Source organism: Phyllobates terribilis, unplaced genomic scaffold (genome assembly GCF_046119375.1).
Source record: "Phyllobates terribilis strain yellow unplaced genomic scaffold, ASM4611937v1 Scaffold_5__5_contigs__length_657084704, whole genome shotgun sequence".
NCBI lineage: Eukaryota > Metazoa > Chordata > Amphibia > Anura > Dendrobatidae > Phyllobates > Phyllobates terribilis.
The window spans coordinates 261,910,916-261,937,530 of NW_027362765.1; the positions used below are offsets into that span (position 1 = coordinate 261,910,916).

The 26,615-nt window shown below is 41.0% G+C and overlaps 1 protein-coding gene across 1 annotated transcript in view; it reads right to left on the reverse strand.

The window, feature by feature from the left end:
- Nucleotides 1-9,905: 9,905 nt before the first annotated feature.
- Nucleotides 9,906-26,615, reverse strand: part of SGSH (N-sulfoglucosamine sulfohydrolase) — a 34,946-nt gene continuing 18,236 nt past the window's right edge. The window contains exons 3-8 of the mRNA XM_073684123.1: nucleotides 26,413-26,518; nucleotides 26,179-26,329; nucleotides 24,755-24,911; nucleotides 21,743-21,824; nucleotides 12,050-12,253; nucleotides 9,906-10,730 (exon numbers count right to left, since the gene is read on the reverse strand). Coding sequence (XP_073540224.1) covers nucleotides 10,174-10,730; nucleotides 12,050-12,253; nucleotides 21,743-21,824; nucleotides 24,755-24,911; nucleotides 26,179-26,329; nucleotides 26,413-26,518 — 1,257 coding nt within the window. The 3' untranslated portion in view covers nucleotides 9,906-10,173. The remainder of the gene's footprint in view (nucleotides 10,731-12,049; nucleotides 12,254-21,742; nucleotides 21,825-24,754; nucleotides 24,912-26,178; nucleotides 26,330-26,412; nucleotides 26,519-26,615) is intronic.

The window sequence follows — 26,615 nt, forward strand, 5'->3', positions numbered from 1 at the left end:
CTACTAAAATATTAGTGCATGCAAAATCCTCTACTCTGGCTTCCCAAATAACACTCTAGAACCTTTCCAGTCCATCTTTAAATCCGTGTCACGCCAGGTGTCAGAAAGACTTAGTGCAACACAGAGGGAAGAGGGAAAGGGAGCCCAGTCACTATGGAAAGGGGGAAGTGGGGACCTCCTAGTCTGATCTAGTGTCACCCTGTCTCAAATACCATCCCTATATTGCATCTTCAGCAATCGCCGCACTTGTGTCACGCCCTATCTTTACCTGGCATATGGCTAAGGCTAGGGATGGGAGGAGAAGAGCACTAGTCGATCTCCACAGAACTCTATAGACAACAAGGGTAGACAAACAGGGGAAGAATGCTTAGCTTTAGATGACTCAAGACAAATTCAAACTCGGCCTCAAGCTCCAGAGAGGACGAAGTACTGCTCTTGCTAAGCCTTCACAAGTAGAAATCAATATAGCCGGCACCTCCCTCTCAGACACACCAGGTAACATATACACCCAGGCCAGGAAGCGAATTACCAGAGGGAGGTAGCCGCTAGGTCCTCGAGACATCCTCTCATCTAAGAAGATGTCTGTAATGCCAAACATAGAGATCTCCTGCAACGAACTGCAGGGCGGCCGTTTGTCACCTCTGATACACCCGTGACAGTACCCCCACCTCTACGAGTGGCCTCCATAGCCTTTCCAGTGCACCAAGTATTGTAGAGAACGACATAGGAGACGAGAATCTACTATCCTCGAAATCTGGACCTCCAGATTACCATCAACCATTACTGAGGGCGGTGGTAGAGGAGAGGGCTCAAGAAGTTCCACATACTTTTTGAGTATGGACCTGTGGAACACATTGTGGACCTTAAGGGACTGAGGAAGTTCAAGACGAAATGCTGCTGGGTTAATGACGGCGCTTATTTTATATGGACCAATAAACCTAGGTCCCAGCTTCCAAGAATGAACCTTCAATCTTGTATTCCTGGTAGACAACCACATAAAGTCATTCACACTCAGGTCCGGACCTGGCAAGCGTTTTCTGTCAGCCATGCATTTATACCTGTCTCCCATGATCTTTAACTCCTTTCTAACCCATGACGTACTAATACGTATCTGCGCCCTGGTACTTAAGAGCCAGATACGTATTAGTACGTCATGGAGATTTCGCCCACACACAGGCTGTGTGGGCGAGATCGCCGCCGGGTGTAAAAGCGCCAAAACATAAAAAAACAATATAAATGTGGTACCGCTGTAAACGTACTGACCTGAAGAATAAAGCTGCCTTATCAATTTCACCACACGCGGAACAGCATAAAAAAAACAACAAAAAAAATTCCTGAATTGTTGGTTTGTGCTTAGTCTGCCTCCCAAAAATCGGAATAGAAAGCAATCAAAAAATGTCACGTGCCTGAAAATGGTACCAATAAAAATGTCAACTTGTCTCACAAAAAACAAGCCATCACATGACTCAGTCAGCTGGAATATGGAAAAATTATAGCTCTCAAAATATGGCGATGCAAAAACTAGTCTTTGCAAAAAAAAGCGTCTTTTACTGTGTGACAGCTGTCAATCGCAAAGACCCGAAGAATAAAGTTGTCTAATCACTTATACCGCACGAGGAAAGGCGTAAAAAATAAACTCTAGGGTTAGGGTTGTGCTAGGGTTAGGGTTGTGCTAGGGTTAGGCTCGGGTGAGGGCTGTGCTAGGGTGAGGGTTGTGCTAGGGTTAGGGTTGTGCTAGGGTTGTGTTAGGGTTGTGCTAGGGTTAGGGTTAGGGTTGTGCTAGGGTTAGGGTGACGATATGGGGGGTGTTGAGCGCAAGTGCTCGCTACTTGAGTTTGCATTGGGTGCTTAGGTATGCACCAAGTATCGCGGGTGCTGGAGTGACATGCTCGAGTCTCCGCCCCATTTGATTTGTGGCCAAAAACACCTTGCGGGATTGCTTGCCATGCACGAGTGATCCCCGCATGTTTTGTTTTGGGTGTCTAACTACCGTGAAGCATGCAGGGCGGGGACTCGAGCATGTCACTCGAGCACCCGCGATACATGGTGCATACCCGAGTACCCGATGCAAACTCAAGCAGTGAGCACTTGCGCTCAAGACTAATGACAACTTATTCAATATGATGACCTAATGTGATAAATTTCTGTGTCATACCTCTGGGTTCAAAATGTTCACTATACCCCTTGATAAAATCTTTGAAGGGTCTAGTTTCCAAAATGGTGTCACTTGTGGGGGGTTTCCACTGCTTAGGCACATCAGGGGCTCTCCAAATGCAACATGGCGTCCGCTAATTATTCAAGCTAATTTTACATCCAAAAAGTCAAATGGTACTCCTTCCCTTCCGAACCCTGCTGTGTGCCCAAACAGTGGTTTCCCCCCACATATGGGGTATCAGTGTGCTCAGGAGGAATTGAATAACAAATTTTCGGGTCCATTTTTTCCTGTTACCCTTGCAAAAATAAAACAATTGGGGTGTAAAGTAACATTTTTGTGAAAAAATTTAAAAGTTCATTTTTTTCTTCCACATTCCCAAAATTCCTGTGAAGCACCTGAAGGGTTAATAAACTTCTAGAATGTGGTTTTGAGCACCTTGAGGGGTGCAGTTTTTAGAATGGTGTCACTTTTGGGTATTTTCTGTCATAAAGGCCCGTCAAAGTCGCTTCAAATGTGATGTGGCCCCTAAAAAAATGGTTTTGAAAATTTTGTTGGAAAAATGAGAAATCGCTGGTCAACATTTAACCCTTATAAACTTTCTAACAAAAAAAAAATTGGGCTCCAAAATTGTGCTGATGTATAGTAGACATGCGGGAAATGTTATTTATTAACTATTTTGTGTGACATCTCTCTCTGATTTAAGGGCATGGAAATTCAAAGTTTAAAAATTGTGAAATTTTCAAAATTTTCGCCAAATTTCCATTTTTTTCACAAATAAACGCAAGTGATATCGAAGAAATTTTACCACTATCATGAAGTACAATATGTCACGAAAAAACAATCTCAGAATCAGGGGGATCTGTTGAAGCGTTCAAGAGTAATTACCTCAAACTGACAGTCGTCAATTGGCCTGCAAACCACCCTCGGGGGTAAAGAGGTTAAATTACTCAGAACACCCTGCCATATCGAGGAGAGCGATGAAACAAACCGCTCCTCCCCCACTAAAGGTTCCAAACTGTGGGTGATAACGGTATGCACCGAGGAACTGTGACCTGCCAGTTGATTCTTGCCAATGATTATTAATGGCAAATTCTGCCAGCGGTAAGTAGGATGCACAATCCTCCTGATTTTCGGAGAGGAAACACCAGAGGTAGGTCTCCAAGTTCTGATTGACACACTCGGTCTGACCATTCGACTGATTGTGGAAGGCAGAGGAAATGACAGCTGCACCCCCAGTCGAGAACAGAATGCCTTCCAGAACTTGGAAGCAAACTGGGTCCCCCGATCTGACACCACATCGGAGGGAACCCCATGAAGCTTCACAATCTCATTCATGAACAACTGAGCAAGTGTCTTGGCATTTGGAAGTGCAGGCAATGCAACGAAGTGAACCATTTTACTGAACCTATCTACAACCACCAAAACCACTGTTTTGCCTGCAGAAATCGGTACGTCAGTAATAAAATCCATTGACATGTGTGTCCATGGTCTACTAAGGATAGGTAGCGGAAGAAGAGTACCAGACGGCCGGGTATGCAAAACCTTAGAACGCGCGCAAATAGTACAAGCAGCTACGTGTTCAATCACATCCTGATGCAACCTCGGCCACCAAAATCGACGAGAAAGGAGGTCCGCGGTTGCCTTACCACCTGGATGCCCAGCAAGCAAGAGTTATGATGTTCCTTAATTACTTTGCGGCGCAGATTAGATGGTACAAATAACTCCCCTGATGGACAGGAGGCAGGGGCGTCCCCCTGTGCCTCCAACAACTCACCCTCCAGTTTAGGATAAAGTGCCAAAATGACTACCCCTTTCTGGAATATCGGGGCAGGGTTCTCATGGTCACCACGACCAGCGAAGCTCCGGAACAAAGCATCAGTCTTGACATTTTTAACCCCTGGACGAAAAGTGACAACAAAATTGAACCTAGTAAAAAACAGGGACCATCTGGCTTGCCTAGGGTTGAGATGTTTAGCTGACTGGAGATATGACAGGTTCTTATGGTCAGTAATAACAGTAATAGTATGGACAGCCTCCACCATCCAATGTCGCCATTCCTCGAACGCCAATTTGATCGTCAAAAGTTCCCTATTACCCATGTCATAATTTTTCTCAGCCAAAGATAATTTTTTAGAAAAGAAGGCGCATGGACACCATTTACCAGGGGACGAACCCTGAGACAACACAGCCCCAACCCCGACATCCGACGCATCATCCTCAACAATAAAGGGTCGAGAAACATTGGGTTGACTATAGGTATAGTATAGGTGCAGTGGCAAAATGATTCTTTAAGGAAGAAAAAGCCTGGAGGGAAGCATCTGACCATTTTGAAAAATCACACACCTTCTTAGTCATATCAGTAAGGGGTTTCACAATAACAGAGTCATTTTGGATGAATTTCTGATAAAAATTAGTAAAGCCCAGAAAACGTAGAGCCTTCAGGTTCTTGGGACGTTTCCAGTCAAGGACTGCACGGATCTTCTCCGGATCCATCAAAAAACCCGAAGATGACAACAAGTACCCCAAAAACTGCACCTCCTGAACAGCGAAAACACATTTTTCTAGTTTGGCATAAAGTTTGTTATCCCTTAATATCTGGAGCACCTGCTTAATATGCCCCCGATGAGTCTCAAAATCAGGTGAGTAAACCAAAATATCGTCCAGATAGACCACCACAAACCTCCCTACCAAATGATTGAAATTATAATTTATGAAATGCTGGAATACCGCAGGTGCATTAGTCAAACCAAAAGGCATAACCAGACTCTCGAAATGTCCTTCCGAGGTATTGAACGCGGTTTTCCATTCATCCCCTTCTATGATTCTAATCAGGTTGTAGGCTCCCCTTACATCCAACTTGGAGAATATCTTAGCTCCCACAACCTGGCTGAACAAATCAGGAATCAGAGGAAGAGGGTATGGATCACGGATGGTAATTTGATTTAATTCCTGTAAATCAAAAACAGGGACGTAGACCGACATCTTTTTTCTTCACAAAGAAGAATCCTGACGCCACGGGCGAAGATGAGGGTCTGATATGTCCCTTCTCCAGACTTTCCGCAATGAAATCCTTCATGGCTTGTATCTCAGGGCCAGAAAGATTATACAGTCTGGACTTCGGTAGTTTAGCTCCGGGGGTCAGGTTAATAGGACAGTCATAAGCACGATGAGGAGGCAAATTCTAACAGCCCCTCTCAGAAAAAAACATCATCAAAACCAGACAGAAAAGCAGGTAAAATTTTCGTAGAGACAGTAGCAAGGGAAATTTCTAAACAGTTCTCATGGCAGTAATCACCCCATTCAATAATCTCCCCGGTTTGCCAATCCACCAGCGGATTATGTTTAACAAGCCAAGGTATACCCAAGAAAACAGGAGTGGGAAGATTGTCCAGAACATAGCAAGGAATTATTTCACAATGAACTGACCCCACCCTCAGTTTTACATTATGCAGAATCTGAGTAAATGCTTTCTGTGCAAGTGGCGCCGAGTCAATGGCAAAGATAGAAATAGGTTCAGCTAAAGCACAGCAAGCAAGACCATGAGTTTTCACAAACTCAGCATCAACCATGCTGACTCAGGCTCCACTGTCAACAAACAGAAATTTTCTCGGTTTTGCTCTCTAGCACCACCTCAGCTGTCAGGACAAAGCAGGAACAGCAGTTTGGCCACAAATGCACCCCTTGTTTATCTAACTCCAGACTACCAAGAGTTAATCGAATCTCCTTTTGTTTAGGAATTAAAGGACAGGTGCCAACAAAATGTCCCTTTTTCCCACAAAAAAAACATACGCCTTTTTTCTTGCGAATCTCTGGGGAGATGTATAATGTAGAGACACCCCCTAACTGCATGGGTTCCTCCACCTCCCCTACTACTGGTTCACCCCCAGACCGCTCCCCTTACAGAGGTACACAACCCCAACAAAAAAGGCCCCGGAGAAGGTGGTCTCACCCGTCTGTCCCGAAGGCATCTATCAAGACGTATGGCCAAAGACATGGCAACCTCCAAGGACTGAGGGGTTTCATATACAGCCAAGGCATCTTTCAAACTTTCAGTAAGCCCCTCACAAAATTGACTTCTAAGGGCTGAGTCATTCCATTTGGAATCCGTCGCCCATCTACGGAATTCCGAACTGTACGTCTCCACTGACCGATTTCCCTGCTGAAGGCGACGTAGCCTAGACTCAGCCAAGGCGACACGGTCAGGGTCATCATAGATGAGGGCCAGAACTCAAAAAAAAACCTCTACAGACTGAAGACAAACCGAGTCCTGCGGTAACAAAAATCCCATGACTGAGGATCTCCCTGCAATAGAGAGATCACAATACCAACCCGTTGCTCCTCATCACCGGAGGAGTAAGGACGAAGTTTGAAATACAATTTGCATGCCTCCTTAAAATACAAAAAACTTGTCCCTACCTCCTGAATACCTGTCCGGGAGGAAAACCTTGGGTTCAGGCAGGACAGGCCCAGGCCAGGGAGCTAATTACCAGAGGGAGGGAGCCACTAGGTCCTAGAGACAGCCTCTCATCTAAGAAGATGTCTGTAATGCCAAAAGTAGAGATTTCCAGCAACCAAATGCAAGGCGACTGTCTGTCACCTCTGATACACCCGTGACACTCCGCTGCTCGATTAATCCACCTCTCCCCTGGCTACTCCTCTACAAATCTCTTCATTGGCACCCAATTTCCCAAAGGATACAGTTTAAACTCCTAACACTGACCTACAAGGACGTCTACTCCATATATTGTATCTCCGAACTAATCTCCAGATATCTTCCCCCATGTAATCTCCTGTCCTCACAAGACCTACTACTCTCCTCCACTCAAGTACACTCTTCACTCAATCGTCTTCAAGACTCTCCCAAGCGTCCCCAAACCTCTGGAATTTTGTACCCCAACACCTCCGATTGACTCCAACATTCAGAATCTTCAGACGGAACTTGAAAACTTATCTCTTCAAGAAAGTTTGCAGCTTGCAATGACTCTGTTGTCACCTCACCACCACCCGAGCTGCTGCAATCCCCCAACCTTCTGTCTCCTTCTCTATGATCCTGTAGACTGTAAGACCGCAAGGGCAGGGCCCTCTCCCCTCAGTACCAATCTGTCACTGTTATTTTGTTCATTGTAATATATATTTGTATTTAGCATGTAAACCCCTTTCACATACCTTGGAATTGGTGACGCTCTAAAAATAAATAATAATAACAATAACAGGCATGCAACAACAATGATGCAACATAATAGTTTTTATTGCATCAAGGAAACAAATTACAAAATATATTTGCATATTTGTATTTACAATTAGAATATAATTGAACTGAACAAGTAAATCAGTTGCCTGGCTCAAGAACGCCTCTACTCATAGTTTACTTCTCAGTAGGTATTAAAAAAAGGTTCACATAAAAACTAAGCAATAGACAAATTTTCAGTTTCTCTGATTTTTCTCTTTATAGGTATATTTTTGAGTAAAATGTACATTGTTGTTTTAGTCCATAAACTACTGACAAGATGTCTCCGAAATTCAAAGCTAAAAATTTTGTATTTATTTGCAGCAAATGATAAAGCATCAAAATACTAAATAAGAAACAGTACTTTCAGACCTCAAATTACTCATGTTTTAACTCAGGAAGAGTTCAGAAATCAATATTTGGTGGACTAACCATGATTTTTAATCACAGCTTTCATGCGTCTTGGCATGCTTTCCACCAGAAAACTGTTCAGTGGTCTCTTAATTTTTGCCAGAGCTGTATATATATACATATATATATATACACAGTGGGTACGGAAAGTATTCAGACCCCTTTAAATTTTTCACACTGTTTCCTCGCAGCCATTTGGTAAATTCTAAAAAGTTAATTTTTTTTCTCATTAAAGTACACTCTGCACCCCATTTGACTGAAAAAAACAGAAATGTAGAAATTTTTGCAAATTAAAAAAGAAAAACTGAAATATCACATGGTCAGAAATTACCAAATGGCTGCAATGAAACAAAGAGTGAAAAATTTAAAGTGGTTTGAATACTTTCTGTACCCACTGTATACATATCACATATACAGTTGTGCTCAAAAGTTTATATACCCTGGCAGAATTTTTCCTTTCTTGGTCTTGTTTCAGACAATATGAATGATAACAAAAAAACTTTTTCTCCACTCATGGTTATTGGTTGGGTGAAGCCATTTATTGTCAAACTACTGTGTTTTCTCTTTTTAAATCTTAATGACAACCAAAAACAAAGCTCACATACCCCAGTTCTTAATACCGTGTATTGCCCCCTCTAACATCAATGACAGCTTGAAGTCTTGTGGTAGTTGTGGATGAGGTTCTTTAATTTCTCAGAGGGTAAAGCTGCCCATTCTTCTTGGCAAAAAGCCTCCAGTTCCTGTAAATTCCTGGGCTGTCTGGCATGAACTGCGTGCTTGAGATCTCCCCAGAGTAGCTCAATGATATTGAGGTCAGGAGACTGAGATGGCCACTCCAGAACCTTCACTTTGTTTTGCTGTAGCCAATGACAGGTCGACTTGGCCTTGTGTTTTGGATCGTTGTCATGTTGGAACGTCCAAGTACGTCCCATGTGCAGCTTCTGGGCTGATGAGTGAAAATTTTCCTCCAGTATTTGCTGAGAATGTGTTGCATTCATCTTTCCTTCAACTTTCACCAAGTTTCCTGTGCCTTTGTAGCTCACACATCCCCAAAACATCAACAATCCACCTCCATGCTTTAATGTAGGAATGGTGTTCCTTTCATCATAGGCCTTGTTGACCTCTCTCCAAATGTAACGTTTATGGTTGTGGCCAAAAAGTTCAATTTTGGTCTCATCACTCCAAATTACCTTGTTGCAGAAGTTTTGAGGCTTGTCTCTGTGCTGTTTGGCGTTTTGTAGGAGAGATACTTTGTGGCATTTGCCCAGTAATGGCAAATGGCGACTGGACCATGCAGCCCGTTTTTCTTCAAGTGCCTTCTTATTGTGCATCTTGAAACAGCCACACCACTAGTTTCCAGAGAGTCCTGAATTTCAGCTGATGTTATTTGTGGGTTTTTCTTAGCATCCCAAACAATTTTCCTGGCAGTTGTGGCCGAAATTTTTGTTGGTCTACCTGACCGTGGTTTAGTTTTTACAGAGCCCCTGATTTTCCATTTGTTAAACACAGCTTGAATGCTGCTGACTGGCATTATCAATTCCTTGGATATATTTTTTTGTATCCCTTTCCTGTGTTATACAGTTAAACTACCTTTTCCGTTGACAATTCTTTTGCTTTCCCCATAACTCACAATCCAGAAACATCAGTGGCTGGATGAAAGATGCAAGAGTCTGTCTGGATCCCAGAAACTCACTCAGCTTTTATGCACACACACTGATTACAAGCAAACAGGTCACAGGTGAGACAGGTGAGGATGTTACCTTTAGTAGCCATTCAAACCCATTTGTGTCAAATTCTGTGCATGTTATCAGGCCAAAATCACCAGGGTATGTGAGCTTTTGATCAGGGTAATTTGGATGTTTTTGGTTGTTATTAAGATTTAAAAAGAGAAAACACAGTAGTTTGACAATAAATGGCTTCACCCAACCAATAACTATGAGTGGAGAAAACGTTTTTTTGTTATCATTCATATTCTCTGAAACAAGGCCAAGAAAGAAAAATTCTGCCTGGGTATGTAAACTTTTGAGCACAACTGTATATATACACATTATATATATTATATATATATATATATATATATATATATATATATATATATATATATATATATATATATATATATATATATATATATATATATATATATATATACACACACACACATACACACACACACACACACACACACATATACACACACAGTATATAGGCTCAGTGCTGGTTAACCCACCTAAAATACACACATATGAGCAGTGCAGTAAGTCAGCACATAATATATAAAAGAAGAAACTTTCTATTCCCTGATTTTCATAGACAGGATTGTTAAACATCAGTTTATATGTTCCTCAGAAAGCATCAGTCAAGTTCCAGAATTGGTACATTACAGTTCATTATGAAGTGGTCTACACTGTGGGTCCAATTTCTCTTCCAGAACGCCATCAGGTGCACACACCCAAGGATCTGATGTCTCCCACTGCCATTTCTGCAGCATTTCTTGCATAGATTGCAAAACATTATAGTAGTCTGGATCTCCAGCAATGTTCCTTACCTCACTAAGATCTTTTGACCGGTCATATAGCTCCCATCGATCTCTGTAATAATAGTTATGAAGTGTCTTAAACCAGTTGGTGGGTTGGCCAGAAGTTGTTCTATTCATTAAATCTTGAAATGTAGGAGACACATAAAAATCTTGATCGATGGGGAAGGGCATCTTAAAATTCAGATTGTGTATGAGTAAATACTGCATATGCTGTACTGATCTCATAGGATAGTACATAGTGATTTCATGATGAGACTGGCTGCCAAACACGGTGGCCCACGGCTGTTCAGCCTCCAGAACAGGAAGAAGTGACTTTCCGGTAAGTTTTACACCCTTACCAAATAGCTTGTAATCAGGATATGGAATGGAGAACCAGTCTAGGACCGTTGGTGTAATATCTGAGCAAAAGAATAATAAGAAATAGTATGATTTCCTAAGTGCTAGTGTATAACAGCTGTCCACAAAGCCCAAAAGTTCCCCCAGGATTAACAAACGCTCGAAATATTGGTAACATACATTCCTCAACGTTAAAACTGCAACACCAAAAAGGAAAAGTCAGGGCGTTATAGAAATCACAGGATTGATGGACATGTTAACGATAATTCAAATGTTGAAAAAATGAAAACAACATTTTCTCGATATATTCAGTATCGTATGTGAGCACAATATCTTGGCACACTATCAATGAAGTTATTAATGGTCGTCCGAGGAATGTTTTGCCATGCTGAATAAAATTTGGCATGAAAATCTTCAAGATTTTCTGCTGGCAGCTCCTTTTACTTTTTTCTGTACTGCAAGTGAAATTGGAAGCCAAAAAACAAGCCTAAGGAATCAAACAGCTACACAAACCTTGAGGTGTTTGCATGACTTTGGGCTGAGACAGACAACCAACTACAGGTGTTCCATTGATCTCTCGCCACTGTTCTCAAAAGACATCATCGTGCAGAGCAAGACGGCAATGGAGACTGGAATGGAGGTCTGTCCTCTTCAGTGATGAGTCTAGGTTTTGTCAAGGATGCAATGAAAGACAGAGATTGATCTGCAGACTGTGCGGGCAATGCTACGATGAGGCCTTCAGGAGGGAATGTCTCACCAGGCATACTTCCAGGATTATGGTGTTGCTTTGCATAATGTCTTGGAGTCAGACCCCTTTAGTCTTCATTTCAAGTATGCTAACAGCTTGGCGTTACATCGATTTGGTCGTGGAGTCAGTAGTATAGCTATCTCTAGAAAGTGCCCTAGGAGCTGTTTCTCAATGTGACAACGCCAGGCCGTATGTTCCTTGTGCAACTGTGAGAAGACAGAGTGGCCTTAATGTCCTACCAAGGCCTGTAATGTCTCTGGACTTGTCTCCCATCCAGGACACCATTGGTCGGCAATTGCAAAGGGAGCTGCCAGCAGCAGATCTTGATGACCTGTTTACCCAGGTGCATTCAGTGTGGGAGAACATTCCTCAGACAACCATTAATAACCTCACCGAAAGCATGCCAAGGCGTGCAAGTGCGTGTTTTTCTGCGTGTTGCGCTCATACTTGATACTGTATAAATTGAGAGGTTTTGAAAATTTTGTTAAAATATCTTTCTCTCCTGTGATTTAAATAATTCCATGACTTTTACTTTTTAGTGTTGCAATGTTGAGGACAGTATAAATCTGTGTCCATATATCTAAGTAGATAAATAATTAGATATAATGAACAGTTCCATGTGTAGTTTCTCACCAAGCAGACTTGCGAAGGACTGACTGACTTGTCCAGTGCATCTTGGATGACCAGGAGAAGAAATAAGCATGGGCTCAGCTCTTCCTGACCAGTACAGGTTTGTGCGTCCATTGGGGAATGGAATGCCATTGTCAGAGGAAAATATCACAAGAGTGTCATTTTCATGTCCCGCACTGCGCAGTTCACTAAGAATAAGGCCAATACCTGTGTAATATAAGCAAGAACAGATATCAATATAGTTTTTGGAATGAGCATTTTAATATAACACAGTAAATCCATGGTTATAGTTTTACAATGCAATATCTCTGACCAATTTATTCACACAAGAGAAATCACTTGCCTACAGCATCTGAAGAGTTAAAACACCATGACTGGAGTTATTAGGTAATCTGCAGCTAACATGTGGATGGAACCGAAACAGCCACTTGTCATTCTGCCATAGCCAGGCTATAGAAAATTACATAGAGCTAGTGCTGGGAATGTATGACGTTCTGTGCATGCAATAAAGTATGGCCGCATTGATTTCGGCAGATTTGCCTTACTCCCAATGCTTGGACAGGTTGAATCTCTTTGCCCATTCTCTTTTTACCCCTGAAAAACAAACAACTGGTAGAAGTGTCTCTCTACTCTCCATAGAGAACACACACACTTGAGTTGAGCATGCGAATGTATGGGGAATAGGGAGAGATTGCCATCAGCCAAACATTTGGATGACTGATCTGTATGGGCACCTTTAAGGAATGTACACAAGATGTCCTATTCAGGTAGATTGCACGGGAACGTGCCTGAATAAGGGCTCAATAAACGTTAAAAACAATGTACATTTGCACAGCAAGTCGTTTTGACACTGACCGTCTTTTGTAACTTTTGTTTTTAACTGCTGTAGGGTTATAAATCTGAGAAGCGGCTAAAATATGTGACCTTATGCCAAAACTATTTTATATGTGAAATTAAGAAAAAAAAAAAAAAAAAAAAAGACGACTGCGGCAAAAACAACAATAAAGATGACAAAGACGACACTTCCGAAAGAAAACTACCGGCGCTTCCCTGAAGTCTCTTCTGCTCAAACACTACGTGGATACGCTGATTTCTAAAAAGACAACGTGGGCACATACCCTTGGGGTTCCCAAGACATTTCTGCTTTGGGTTAAGACATTCATTGCATTTCAATCCTCCTCCCGGATTGAGCTATGGACTTGGCTATATTAATATCAACAGCACACTAATTTTCCACTGTGTGTATGGAGTTCTGAAAAACCTGTTCACATATACTATACATTACAATAAACCCATCAATTATGCCATGTTTGTATGAAAATGCAATATTCTATTAGCAGCATCACCAAAACTTTGGTTAAGAACCTTGTAAATTTCAATGTGTTCTAATTTGGATCATTTTAGATTTTATCCCTCTCTGATATGTGCCATAAATGTTTGTCACATGTTGGGTACCATTGTATGAAGCTGAGCCCACACCAGACATGGTGGGTGTTGGTTGTGTTACACATCTGACACCGCAGCATCTAAGTGGTGAGAGACGGGGTTGGAGGAGGTTCTTTCTGTCACCCATTGGTTCCCCCACAACTAGGCTGCAGGATGCCAATGATGTTGTCATGAAGGTGCTCCTACGAAGCCTAGTCTGTGGCCTGTCTTCGTAAGAGATTGCTATATTTTTCAATAGACTGCAATACTAAAATATTGCAGTCTATGGTACAAGTCTTTAAGCCAATCATAATTTCAAGTCCCCTGATGGTATTTGGTACCGCAATGTCCATAAAAGTCTGTTGTTAAAATTATTTATCCCGAATAGTGAAGACGTAAAAGAAAAAAAGTCAGAATTGGCATTTTTAATCGCCAAAAAAAGTAATAAAAAGAAAAAGGCATATATACCCCAAAATGGTACTACACAGGTCTCAGAAAATACTATGAGAAAAAATGCTTCTTAAAGTTTTTCTTAGCCTACAGGATAACGTTATCGGGTCTTTTTTTTCTTTTACAACACAGTAAACACCATAAAAACAAAACCAGAGCAATGATGGTGAAACGGTGTTTCACTTTACATAGATTTTTTGTTGTTGTTGTTTTTTAGTACAATATATTCATAATTCGGCGGGACAGGCACCCATCGGTGTCGTGAAACACCGAACAATACCAACTCCTAATCATTAATACACTCGGAGGAGACAGAGTTATACTGGTAGAAATTACACATTTTTTATTTTTTATTTTTACAATGATAAATTAGCAAAACAAAAGAGGGTCCTGTTACCCTCTTTTGTTTTCTTTTTTAATTTATCATTATAAAAAGAAAAATGTGTAATTTACACCAGTATAACCCTGTCTCCTCCGAGTGTATTAATATATAAGTGTGTAATATCAATCAGAAATGCACCTTTTTCCGCAAAAAAACAAGCCCTCATATGGCTATGTTGTCAGAAGAAGAAGAAAAAAAAGTTATGGCTCTTGAAAGACAGCAAGGAAAATGAAAATTTATCAGGGTGGGAAGATGTTAGGTATTGGTTTTGTATTGAAAATTTCTAAAAAAGAAAAAAAATAAGATTTGCGTACCAGTCTTATTTTCCACCATTTCATCTATATAGATTTAGTCTTGAAAATTGCATGTTCCCACATCAGAAAATAAAAAGAAACAGAAAACTAAAGTCTGAATTATAAATATAATCTTTGATATTAAGAAGTCTCATGACTCATGTGAATGTAGTGGGTTCTCCTGACCCGTGGGAAAGAAATCCTAAACTGCAGAAAATAACTAGAGAAAATAACATCAGGGATTACTAGAGATGAGAGAATCCATTTGCAGGATGGGAGGCATGAGAATCTCCTTACCTCCCGGCATTCCTGGCTCTTCTTTCGATAAGTTGGGCTGGCATGATGTCATCATTACGGTGTGACACACGCGCGATCTCCGGCTAATCAAAAGTAGAGCCGAGAGGTAAGGAGATTCGCAGGACTCATAGATAACTGACCTCGCTCATGGACCAAAGTCCTGCCAATCAATGTTCCCATCTCTAGTGATTATACAGTATAATCATATAAATATATATATGTACACAGTGAGTACATAATGTCTACACACACGTTATGCCAGGTTTTTGTCATATAAAAAAAATCATACCAAGAAGAATAATTTCAGAGCTTTTTCCAACCCTTAATGTCAACTATAATGCGCCCAAAATCAATAGAAAAATTTAAATCGTTTTAGGTGGAAAAAAATAAAGAACTAAAATAATGTTGTTGTATAAATATGTACCCCTTCACGACAAGGCAAATTTCCGTTTTTTCCTTTCCTTCTTCGCAGAGCCATAACTTATTTTTCTGTCCACTTAGACATATGAGGGTTTGTTTTTTGAGGGACGAGTTGAACTTTTAAATGACCCCATTCCTTTTACCACATAGTGTACTGGAAATTGGCAAAAAAAAATCTAAGTGCAGTGAAATTGTGACAAAAAAGCAAATCTTACATTGTTTCTTGTTTTTACAGTTTACATTTTGTGGAAAAAAATGACCTTGCAATATGAGTCTACTCATCAATAAGATTATGAAGACATCAAACATGTCTGTTTTTTTAATTATTTTAGCGGTGAAAAAAAAATCTGAAGTTTGCAAAAAAAATTTTTGGGGTTGCATCGCCATTTTATGAGACCAATAACAATGGAGCTGTGTGATGGCTTATTTTTTGGAGGGCGACACGTCATTTTTATTGATACCATTTTGGGACAGATGTGACTTTTTGATCACTTGCTACAGCATTTTTTGTGGAATTGTAGCAACCAAAAAAACATAATTTTGGTGTTCTTGATTTTTTTCCGTTTACAGTGTTTACTGAACGGGTTAATAATTTTTATATTTTGATACATTAGGCTTTTCTGAACGTGGCGATATCATATATGTGCATTTTTTTTTTTTTTTTTAAATTAAGCCTTCCCCTGAAGGCTGTTTGCACTTTAATGACCAGGCCACTTTTTACAATTCTGGCCAGTGTCACTTTATGAGATAACTCTGGAACGCTTCAACGGATCCCCCTGATTCTGAGACTGGGTTTTTTCGTGACATTATTGTACGTCACGATAGTGGTAAAATTTATTGGATATGGCTGGTGTTTATTTCTGAAAAAAATCAGAAATTTGTCAAAAATGTTGAAAATTTAGCAATTTTCAAACTTTTAATTTTCATGCCCTTAAATCAGAGAGATATGTCACACAAAATAGTTAATAACATTTCCTACATGTCTATGTTACATCAGCATAATTTTGGAACCAATTTTTTTTTAGTTAGGAAGTTATAAGGGTTAAAAGTTGACCAATGATTTCTCATTTTTCCAACAAAATTTACAAAACCGTTTTTTAGGGACCACATCACATTTGAAGTGACTTTGAGAGGTCTTTATGATAGAAAATACCCAAACGTGACACCATTCTAAAAACTGCACCCCTCAAGGTGCTCAAAACCACATTCAAGAAGTTTATGAACCATTCAGGTGCTTCACAGGAATTTTTGGAATGTGGAAGAAAACAATGAACATTTAACTAGACCCTTGGGGTCTAGTTTCCAAAATGGGGTCACTTGTGGGGGGTTTCCACTGTTTAGGCACATCAGGGGCTCTCCAAACGCGACATGACACCCGCAGACCATTCCATCAAAGTCTGCGTTCCAAAATGTCACTCTTTCCTTTATGAGCCCTGTCGTGCGCCCAAACAATACTTTCCTCCACATATGGGGTATCTGCGTGCTCAGTAGAAATTGCACAACAAAGTTTGGGTTCCATTTTCTCCTGTTACCCGTTTTAAAATAAAATATTTGGGGCTAAAAAAAATTTTTGCTGGGAAAAATTGGATTTTTTTATTTTCACGGCTCCACATTATATATTTCTGTGAAGCACTTGGGGTTCAAGGTGCTCACCACACATCTAGATAAGTTCCCCGAGGAATTTAATTAGATGTGTGGTGAGCACCTTGAACCCACAGGTGCTTCACATAATTTTACAATGTGGATTGGTAAAAATGAAAGAAATATACAGTATTCTTCCCACAAAAATGTTGTTTTAGCCCCAATATTTTTTAGTTTTCACAAGGATAGCCAGAGAAAATGGAACCCAAAATTTGTTGTGATTTTTTTCCTATGTACGCTGATACCCCATATGTGGTCAAAAACTACTTTTGATGCACAGTGCTCAGAAGGAAGAAGCACCATATTTGTGTTCAGGTTTTGCTGGACTGGTTTGACGGTGCCATATCACATTGGCAGAGCCCCTGAGGTGCCAGAACAGCAGACCCCCATAAGAGACCCCATTTTACAAACCACACCTCTCAATGAATTAATCTAGGAGTGAAGTGAGCATATTGACACTACAAGTGGATCACAGAATTTTATACCATTGGGCAATGAAGAAAAAAATAAATTACATTTTTACCACCAAAATTTTGTTTTAGCTCCAGATTTTGAATTTTCACACTGGTTAATGGGTGAAAAATGGCACCAAAATGTGTCCCACAATTTCTGCTGAATGTAGAAATACCCCATATGTGGATGTACAGTACTGCTTAGCCATACGTTAAGACTCGGGAGGGACGGAGCGCTATTTGCCTCCTGGTGCGCAGATTTTTCTAGAATTGTATGTGGACTCTCCCCTCAAATGACCCTATTTTGGAAATTATACCCCTTTGGGAATTTATCTACAGGTGTAATGACGATTTTGACCCCATGGGTCTTTTCCAGAAACAAGCAGCAGCGGATGTTGCTGAGTGAAAATTGCAAACTGCCATTGAAGTGACCAATACTTTGTAGTGCCCAGCACATTGTGCCCAGCACATTGTGCCCAGCTCATGCTTCTGGAGACATGCACCCGTAAATTAGGCGGGCTCTCATCGCTACAGAAATGCCAAACATGTGGACGCTAAATGCGGTTTAGGCACACTGTGGGGCTCAAAAGGGAGACGGTGATTTGAATTTGGAAGCACAGAATTTGCTGAATTTGTTTTGGGGGTCAAGAGCCATTTCGCTTTTCCAGAGCCTTTGTGCTACTAGTAATGTGGAAGCCCCCTATATTTCCGTTAACAGATGACGGACCTGAGTGGGGACTTGCATTTTTTTTTGTGGATAAAGTCACAGCTTTTATTGTGATCCAAAATGTTATGTAAAATGTTCCCATTTATCCTGTGCTCTATGCTGAGCACTGATATCAGGGTTTTCATTTAAATCTCCGAGTGACGTAATTCAGATGAAACCCTCGAAGGATCCATTCTATAATGAGGCAGCATGGTTACTCTGGACTCCGTCTGGCGTCTGTTTAGCGGTGTCCTTTTTTTCAGAGGTTCACAAAACTGTAGTCGACGGCACTTTTATGCATACCTAATAAAAAGACGGACACCATGGGATCACAGGCCAGACTGTGTCCACAGCGTCTCCATCTGCCTCATTATAGGAAATCTTCCGCTGGGGGTTCTGTCTGAATCACGTATTTCAGAGAATTACATGGAAACCCCGGGGTAAGCGCTCAGCACAGAGAACAGGATAAATATGAGCCGAGCCATACTGTGATCTTTGGGACGAAGAATGAACAAATCACCAGCAGGTGAAGAATTGGTTTATTTATTGATTATACCATTCCTCGTGCGGCATAAGTGAATAGGCGACTTTATTCTTCGGGGTGGCGCGGTTACAGCAATACCAGATTTATATCGGGTTTTTATGTTTGGATGCGGTCACACACTAAAAAAAGCTTTTATTTCGCATCATCATATTTTGAGAGATATAATTTTTCCATATTTTGGCCGACAGTCATGTAAAGGCTTGTTTTTTGCGGGCCAAGTTGACGTTTTTATTGGTACTATTTTCGGGCGCGTGACATTTTTTGATTGCTTTCTATTCCGATTTTTGGGAGGCAGAATGAACAAAAACCAACAATTCAGGAACTGTTTTTTTTTTAGTTTTTTTTTATGCCATTCCGTGTGTGGTAAAATTGATAAGGCAGCTTCAATCTTCGGGTCAGTACGTTTACAACGGTACCACATTTACATACTGTGTTTTTCAGACTATGAGACACATTTTTTTATCCTCCAAAATTTTGTGGGAAAGTGGGAGGTGCGTCTTATAGTCCGAATATATATATATATATATATATATATATATATATATATATATATATATATATATATATATATATATATATATATACATACATACACACACACACTGTGGATGGTGGTGGGTGTGGGGGAAGCGGCAGCAGCGGAGGAGGGGGCACAGGAGTCAGGAGCCGCCTGCTGCAGCCTACTACACTGCGCCCGCTGCTAAAGTAAATGAATATTCACTGCTCCCCACGCGGCTACAGTGTGCGAGCTATTAAGGAGAGTGAATAGTCACTATTCCCCACGCCCGTAGTCTTGGCATGGGGAGCAATGACTATTCCGGCAGACCATCTCACAGTGTGAGGACGCATGGCAGTGATGTCATGTGCGGCTCACACTGTGAGATGAGTGCTGGCAGCAGAATGGGACACAGTGCTGGAGCAGAGGGAAGGAAGGTGAGATGCCATGCATACCAGGATGGGGATCAAGGGATGCCATGCATACCCCAGGATGGAGGGGTACCATGCATACCAGGATGGGGATGTGGGGTGCCATGCATACCAGGATGGGGGATTGAGGTGCCATGCATACCAGGATGGGGATGAGGGATGCCATGCATACCAGGATGGGGGATTGTGGTGCCATGTATAACAGGAAGGAAGGGGCAATATAAACCAGGATGGGGGATATTAACAGAACTGGGGGACATTACCCCTATAACAGTGTCAGCAGCAGATCCCTTCCCCCATAACGTTGCATCATGACCACATTTTTTGCTTACATTTTTTTTTCTATTTTTAACTTTTTTACTTTGTCCCACTATGGAACTTTCACATTCTGCAGTCTGATCGCAGTTATAAGGCATAGCAGTGCAAGATCACTGCTATGCCTTATAGCTGTCGGCTCTGCAGACACAAGATATTGACCTTGCTAGTGCCTGGTGACTCGGATGTTGTCATGACGACATCGGATCACCATGGCAACGATCGGAACCACGCGATGACGTCGCTGGGTCTCCGATCCAAGAGCAGAGGGGCTTGTGTCCCTCTGCTCACTCGCTAAATGCTGCGATCGCAGCATTTAGGAGGTTAAAGTGCCGGGAGTGGTGCGGGCACTGCTCCTGGCACTGAATTCCGGGTGTCAGCTGTCAGAGGCTGTGCGCGCGCGATCACCAAGACGTATCCATATGTCCCTGGTCAGTAAGTACCAGGCCACAGGGACGTATGGATACGTCTCACGTCAGAAAGGGGTTAATATCTTTATTTTCAATGGGGTAAAAAGGGGGTGATTTGAACTTTCATTTATTTATTTATTTTAAACCATTTATTTTTTACTTTGCACTGTTATTATTAGCCCCCTCAGGGGACTTGAAGATGTGATCATCCGATCGCTTGTGCCATATACAGCGATGCCTACCTACAGCATCACTGCATACAGCAGAAATCACTGTCTCCTTTGAAGCCCTGCCACAAGCTGACCCCCGGCTGTCAAGACAACCCATCGGAGACCCGCGATCACGAGAATGACATACGCACACATGCTGGCGCGTTAAATACAGCTGTCAGAGATTGAGAGCAGCATTTAAAAGGTTAAAAATCGCAGGAGCAGCACAAGTCCACCCGCGATTGTTAGTGGCAGGTCCTGGCTGTAATACACAGCTATCACCTGCTGGTTATGAGGCAAGCTCGCTGCGTGAGCCCACTCCATACACCTGCTTCCAACTTGCGCTGTACATATACGACGGATGTCGTGAAGAGGTTGAACTAATACTTTGTTGAAGTACTCTATGAATTTATGACAGCATTCAGTCTTTTTTGGTTAGGATTCTATCAGGATGGCACATCTAGAATTGCCAATATTTGCATACTCTTCCTTGTAGTAGCTCCAAATCTGTAAGATTGCGAAGGCATCTCCTGTGTACAGCCCTCTTTAGGTCAACCCACAAATATTCAATTGGATTCAGATCTGGGCTCTGGCTGGGCCATTTCAAAACTTTGATCTTCTTCATCGTTCATTCTTTTGTACATTTGGAGATATGCCGTGGTCATTGTCGTGCTGAAAAGTGAAATTTCTCTTCATCTTCAACCTTTTAGCAGAGGCTTGAAGATTTAGATGCAAAATTGACTGATATTTAGAACTGCTCATAATTCCTTCCACCTTGGCTAAAGCCCCAGTTCCAGCTGCTGAAAACAGCCCAAAAGCATTATGCTGCCTCCCCCATGCTTCATTGTGGGTATGGTATACTTTTGGTGATGCACAATGTTGGCTTTGTGCGAAACATATCTTTTGAAATTATGGCCAATAAGTTCTCATCAAACCATAACATTTTCCCACATGCTTTTGACAGACTTGATGTAGATTTGGGCAAAACATAGCCGGGCTTTGATGTTTTCCTTAAATAGAAAAGGGTTCTGTCTTGCTACTCTACCCCAAAGGCCAGACATGAAAAATAGGGGAGATTATTGTCACATGCAGTACACAATCAGTACGAACAGAAAAATGTCTAACCTTCACCTACTCTGTGTTCTATGTTCTATTGTGAATAAATATGACTATAGGAAATTTCAAAATCATTGCATTCTTGTAGAAAACATTGCACATAACTAACCTTGATCCATCCGGCCAATTGTTGTATACTGTGCAGCCAGATCAGCCCTTGCACTCGGGGTGTCTGGAATAAAATAGGGAACCTAGAATAAAGTTAAATGAGTTATGAGTTATATATTTCTTTAGATTATCCTTCTAGAGTTTCTATGTAAAAGGAAAGAAATGTCTCATTTCTAGATGAGTATAATGCCTTCTTCCGTGTCTACCTTTCATGGAAGTGACTACTACTAAGAGCTATATTTAACTTGACACTTCATTTCTATAAAACTTTTTCTGCATTGAGTTTAGATTAGGCCTTTTACTGGTTTAGCTCATGTGTATATAACAATACTTCTAATCCTAATGTTACCCTTTTGATGCATTTAATTTAATTTGATTTTGCTCTTCCAGGTTTTTTTTAACAAGGAACTACATATTGATGTTTCAAATTATCTAATAGGCCTTTATAGCATAACTTACACAAGTATTTAGAGAAACACCTCCCCTTGAAGAAGCAACGTTTTATCTACGCGAAACGCGCGTCGTAGGTCCTGTGGGAGCTTCTCTCCCCCCCGTTTTTTCAGTCTAGTCCAGCCTCCTGCTCTGACATTTTCTTTTTCTTTAATTGCCACTTGGCATAATATAGTACATTTATCAGGAGTATGTTTTGAGCACTACTCGGTGGCTAGTTTGCTTGCAGTCTTCTCATTCATGATACACTTAAATTATAACGTGACATGTATTCTAATTTTGTGTGTACTGGATTAAGGAACATTGCCTATACATATGCTTAAACTGGCAAACCTTGCTGGGCTATTATTCTCTTTTCATCTGTCCGGTTCTTAAATGATTTACTAGATGTATGTCTTTCGTACTTAATAAAAATTATTAAGTATTAAAATTATTATTATTATAATTTAGTATTATTATTTATTTTTAATTATTATTATACCACACACTCCTTTTTCTCATATAGACATCGGAGTGGTATTTTTTCATGGGTCACAGCGTCCATTCATGATGCTGTGGACCCAGAATCATGTTTTTGGTTTATCAAGTACTTAGATAAGTATGCTACACCAGTATTTGCAAGTCAGAACCATGAGGGGGCAGCACGGTGGCTCAGTGGTTAGCACTGCATCCTTGCAGCGCTGGGGTCCTGGGCTCAAATCCCACCAATTACAACATCTGCAAAGAGTTTGTATGTTCTCCCCGTGTTTGCGTGGATTTCCTCCGGGTTCTCCGGTTTCCTCCCACACTCCAAAGACATACTGATAGGGAATGTAGATTGTGAGCCCCAATGGGGCGCTGTGGAATTAATGGCGCTGTCTAAGTGAGTAAAATAAATAAATAAATGAGTGGGTCCCCACTTTAAAAAAAAAAAAAAAAAAGTATTTCCCAGATGAAAGACCTGTAAAATAACAAAATCAAGGAGTATTCACCCTTACTGGGTCCAGCGCAGACTCAAACTTGAGTCAAAAGCGCATATCACCACTGCAGCCATTCACTGAGCTAAGTGGCTCATGCCATCTACATCGGCAATGATTGGCAGCAACGGTGATGTGAGCTGCAGCCATGATGTCACCGCTGATGCCAATACCCAGATACAGAAGGCAAACAGCCAGTGTTGAAAACGGAGAGGGTGAGTACTATCTGATTATGTCATTGTACGCAAGTTCTATCATTTGGGACCACTTTTTTAAAAGCGGAAAACCTCTTTAACAAATATTTCCATCCATACTTTATCTCTACTTGGGTTCCAACACTGGTCATGACTTATAAAAACAGATGCAAAAAACTGCCAAAAATATACAAATGGTGGTGACTACCTTAGTAAGAAATGCCACCAAGTTTAAAGAATTTGATGGGCTGGGGTAGCCACATCCCGCACCATAAACATGTCCGCCCATTTTGGCAGAGCTGTCAGAAACTGGCATTACGCAAAATAATTGTGACTTTTTGAAGTGTTTTAGAGCGGTTTTCTGGTGTAAACACTTTGGTGAATTGGGGCCAAAGTTCCCAGCATAAGTGTAAAATCAGATTTTAAATATTGTGATGCCACATGTTATAATTCGCTAATCTAGTCCAAAATGTGTGTGCTTAAGGTGGATCAGTCCAGTGCAGCCAATCAATATCACGCCCATGGAGGGCGCAGTTCTCTCTCCACCTCCTCCCTGCACCCTAAATCCCACAAATGGGCATGACTTCTGGCAGGTACAGTGAATTTTTGCTTATACTACATGCTCTTACCCTGCCAAAAAAAACTATAACACTAAGGCATACCATGTCTACTGTGTGCTCACAGAGGGAAGAGATCAATCTGTCAGACTTCCGGCCCACAGCCAGTGTGATAGCCGTTGGATGGACAAGACTGGTCTGCACTAAGCGCACACCTCCCGGACTAGTCCAGCTAATTATTTGTGTTGGCAAAATATTAAAAAGCGGATTTTACTAATATGCGGGGAACTTTGCCGAAGCATTGGGGGTTGCTAGAAATCAGGGTTAAATGACAAATGCATTCAAACTACTGCTGTCAGGTTCTCTTTAAAAGCATGAACCATGTACTAAATATGGCTTCGCCTGACCCAATTCCCTAAGAGGGACTATGTGGTTATGGCTGCCATTCATTTCTGTACATATGCCATGACTCTCTGGAAGCATCACAATAAGCCAATGCCACATGCCTAGAACAGCTGGCGCACAATACCATAGGCATCTTAAATTTGTGTTTTATAAAACTGTTACATTTACTTATGTTCCAGACACTTTTAAAGTATTTGTTTTACAGTAGACTGAAACCAAGGAGTAGATCATCCTGCCAATGAGATCCTTTAATTCCATAGAAAGGATGGAGCCATTTCTGAAATAACTGACCCTTTATTTTGGTCTCCTGCAATTCTTTTAAGGCAGAATTGTACTTTACCATCTATGTAGTTTGCTCATATTCTGATAAAATCTATACATTGAAATAACACATGTACTAGACATATGTAAAAGCTATTTAGCAGAAGGAAAATAAATGCATAGTGCTGACCTGGACTTGTTCAGGTATATAATACTGAGGTGTCCAGTCTGGAATTCTTCCCATACCAGGGTCACCATTTCCAAACTTCTCACAGAAAGGGCCGTATTGAGGCTGGGAGTGTCCACAGCGGTGAGGGTCATGGAAGGCGACATAAAGAAAGAACGGTCTGTGCGAGGAAGTGGAGAGCAACATATATTAAAGTCAGTACAGCTCCCAAACCTTCAGCTGCACATAGTAATGCTATCATACATTCTTCTTCCCATCTGGGAATTTGCTGAAAAGTAATTTACGTGTTATTTTTGAAACTACAAAAAAATTTCAAATAGAATTTTTTTTCTAAAGGGGTCAATATTAGCCAAAGAAGTAGTAGTATTTAATGTTCCTTTAATTACATAGAGTAATTAAACTTTCATTTCTTTATATAATATATATACACACATACATATACACATATCTATCTATCTATATAAGAACACATTCATGTGGAGTACAGATGATGGCAGTGAGAGGGTCAGCACGTGTCCTCCTCTGAGTATTGTGCTTATCAGAACAGTCCCATGAAGCTGCTTGTCCGCAGACTTAAGCCTCATTCAGACATCAGGTTTTTTTTTTATGTATGAGAAATACCGTCAGATTTTCATCAGAGTGGCAGAAGTTTTTTTTCACTTATGAGGAAAAAAAGTTTTTCCACCTTCCTATCAGTGAAAAATAGAGAGCACTCGGATGTGATCCGAATGCTGTCAGATTATTCCATGGACCCATAGACTTGCATTGACGATTTTGATCTGACACTCGTATCAATATGGAACATGTCTCTGCAATTTTGAGGAAAAAAAAAAAAATTGGACATGTGAACAGTCCTATAGACTGTCATAGGTACGAGTACTATCTGTGAAAAATACGGATTGCACTCGTACGTGAAAAACTGATGTGTGAATGAGCCCTTAGTGGGACAGGTGCTGAGCTGACTCTTTCACTGCCATCATCTGTACTCCAAATGAATACATTCTGATAGCAATACAGCTAAAGGCAGTCAAACAGACTGGGGAATAGCAAGGGTTTGAAAGCCAAAGGAATGAAGGGAAATCCCCATATAAAGTGTGATTTGCAAAGTTTCATAACTTTCCATGCTGGACAAAATTATTAAAAACAAATATTAAGTTATTATTTAATCCTTGTCCTGTGTTTATTACTTTGATAAAAGTCAAGGAGATGGAGAAGCCTGATGAAGAGTCAACCAGTGTAACATACCTGGTATCAGCACATGTGCCATTGTTTTCTAGTTCTGGCACATGGGCAGTGAGGCTGGCTTTACATTGGGGCACTGCGGGTCTGTTTATGGGGCACTACGGCTGCATTTCCCAGGGTATTACCTCTACTTGTGGGTGAAGTTTACACAGATAACATTACCAGTGTACACTGTTCATTTTCACCTCTGGTCTTTGCTTTTCAAAAACTTTCTGACCAACAATTTAATCCGGGTTATGTTGCGCCCAACTTGTAGCACCGAGCTGTTCTCTTCCGTGTATGCAAAGTCAAATGGATAAACAGTTTCTGGCCCCACGTGTTTTTTTCCAATAATACCTTTAACAAATAAGAAAAAGTATTAGCAGAGGACTTAGGATTTTCATTAAGAAAGCCCGATAATTCACTGCATTTGTTTTTACCTGTCCGTATACCAGCCTGGTGGAGCAGCAATGGCAAACTCCTGACTTCATCAAAAGAGTTGAAGTGATGCACGTCTTGATGGAGCCCATAAATACCATTCTGATGCTGCAAATATAATGCAAACAACATTGCAAACATAAAATGGGATAAGGAGAAAAAAAAAACAGTAGTGTCCAATATATATTTAATGACCTCACTCACC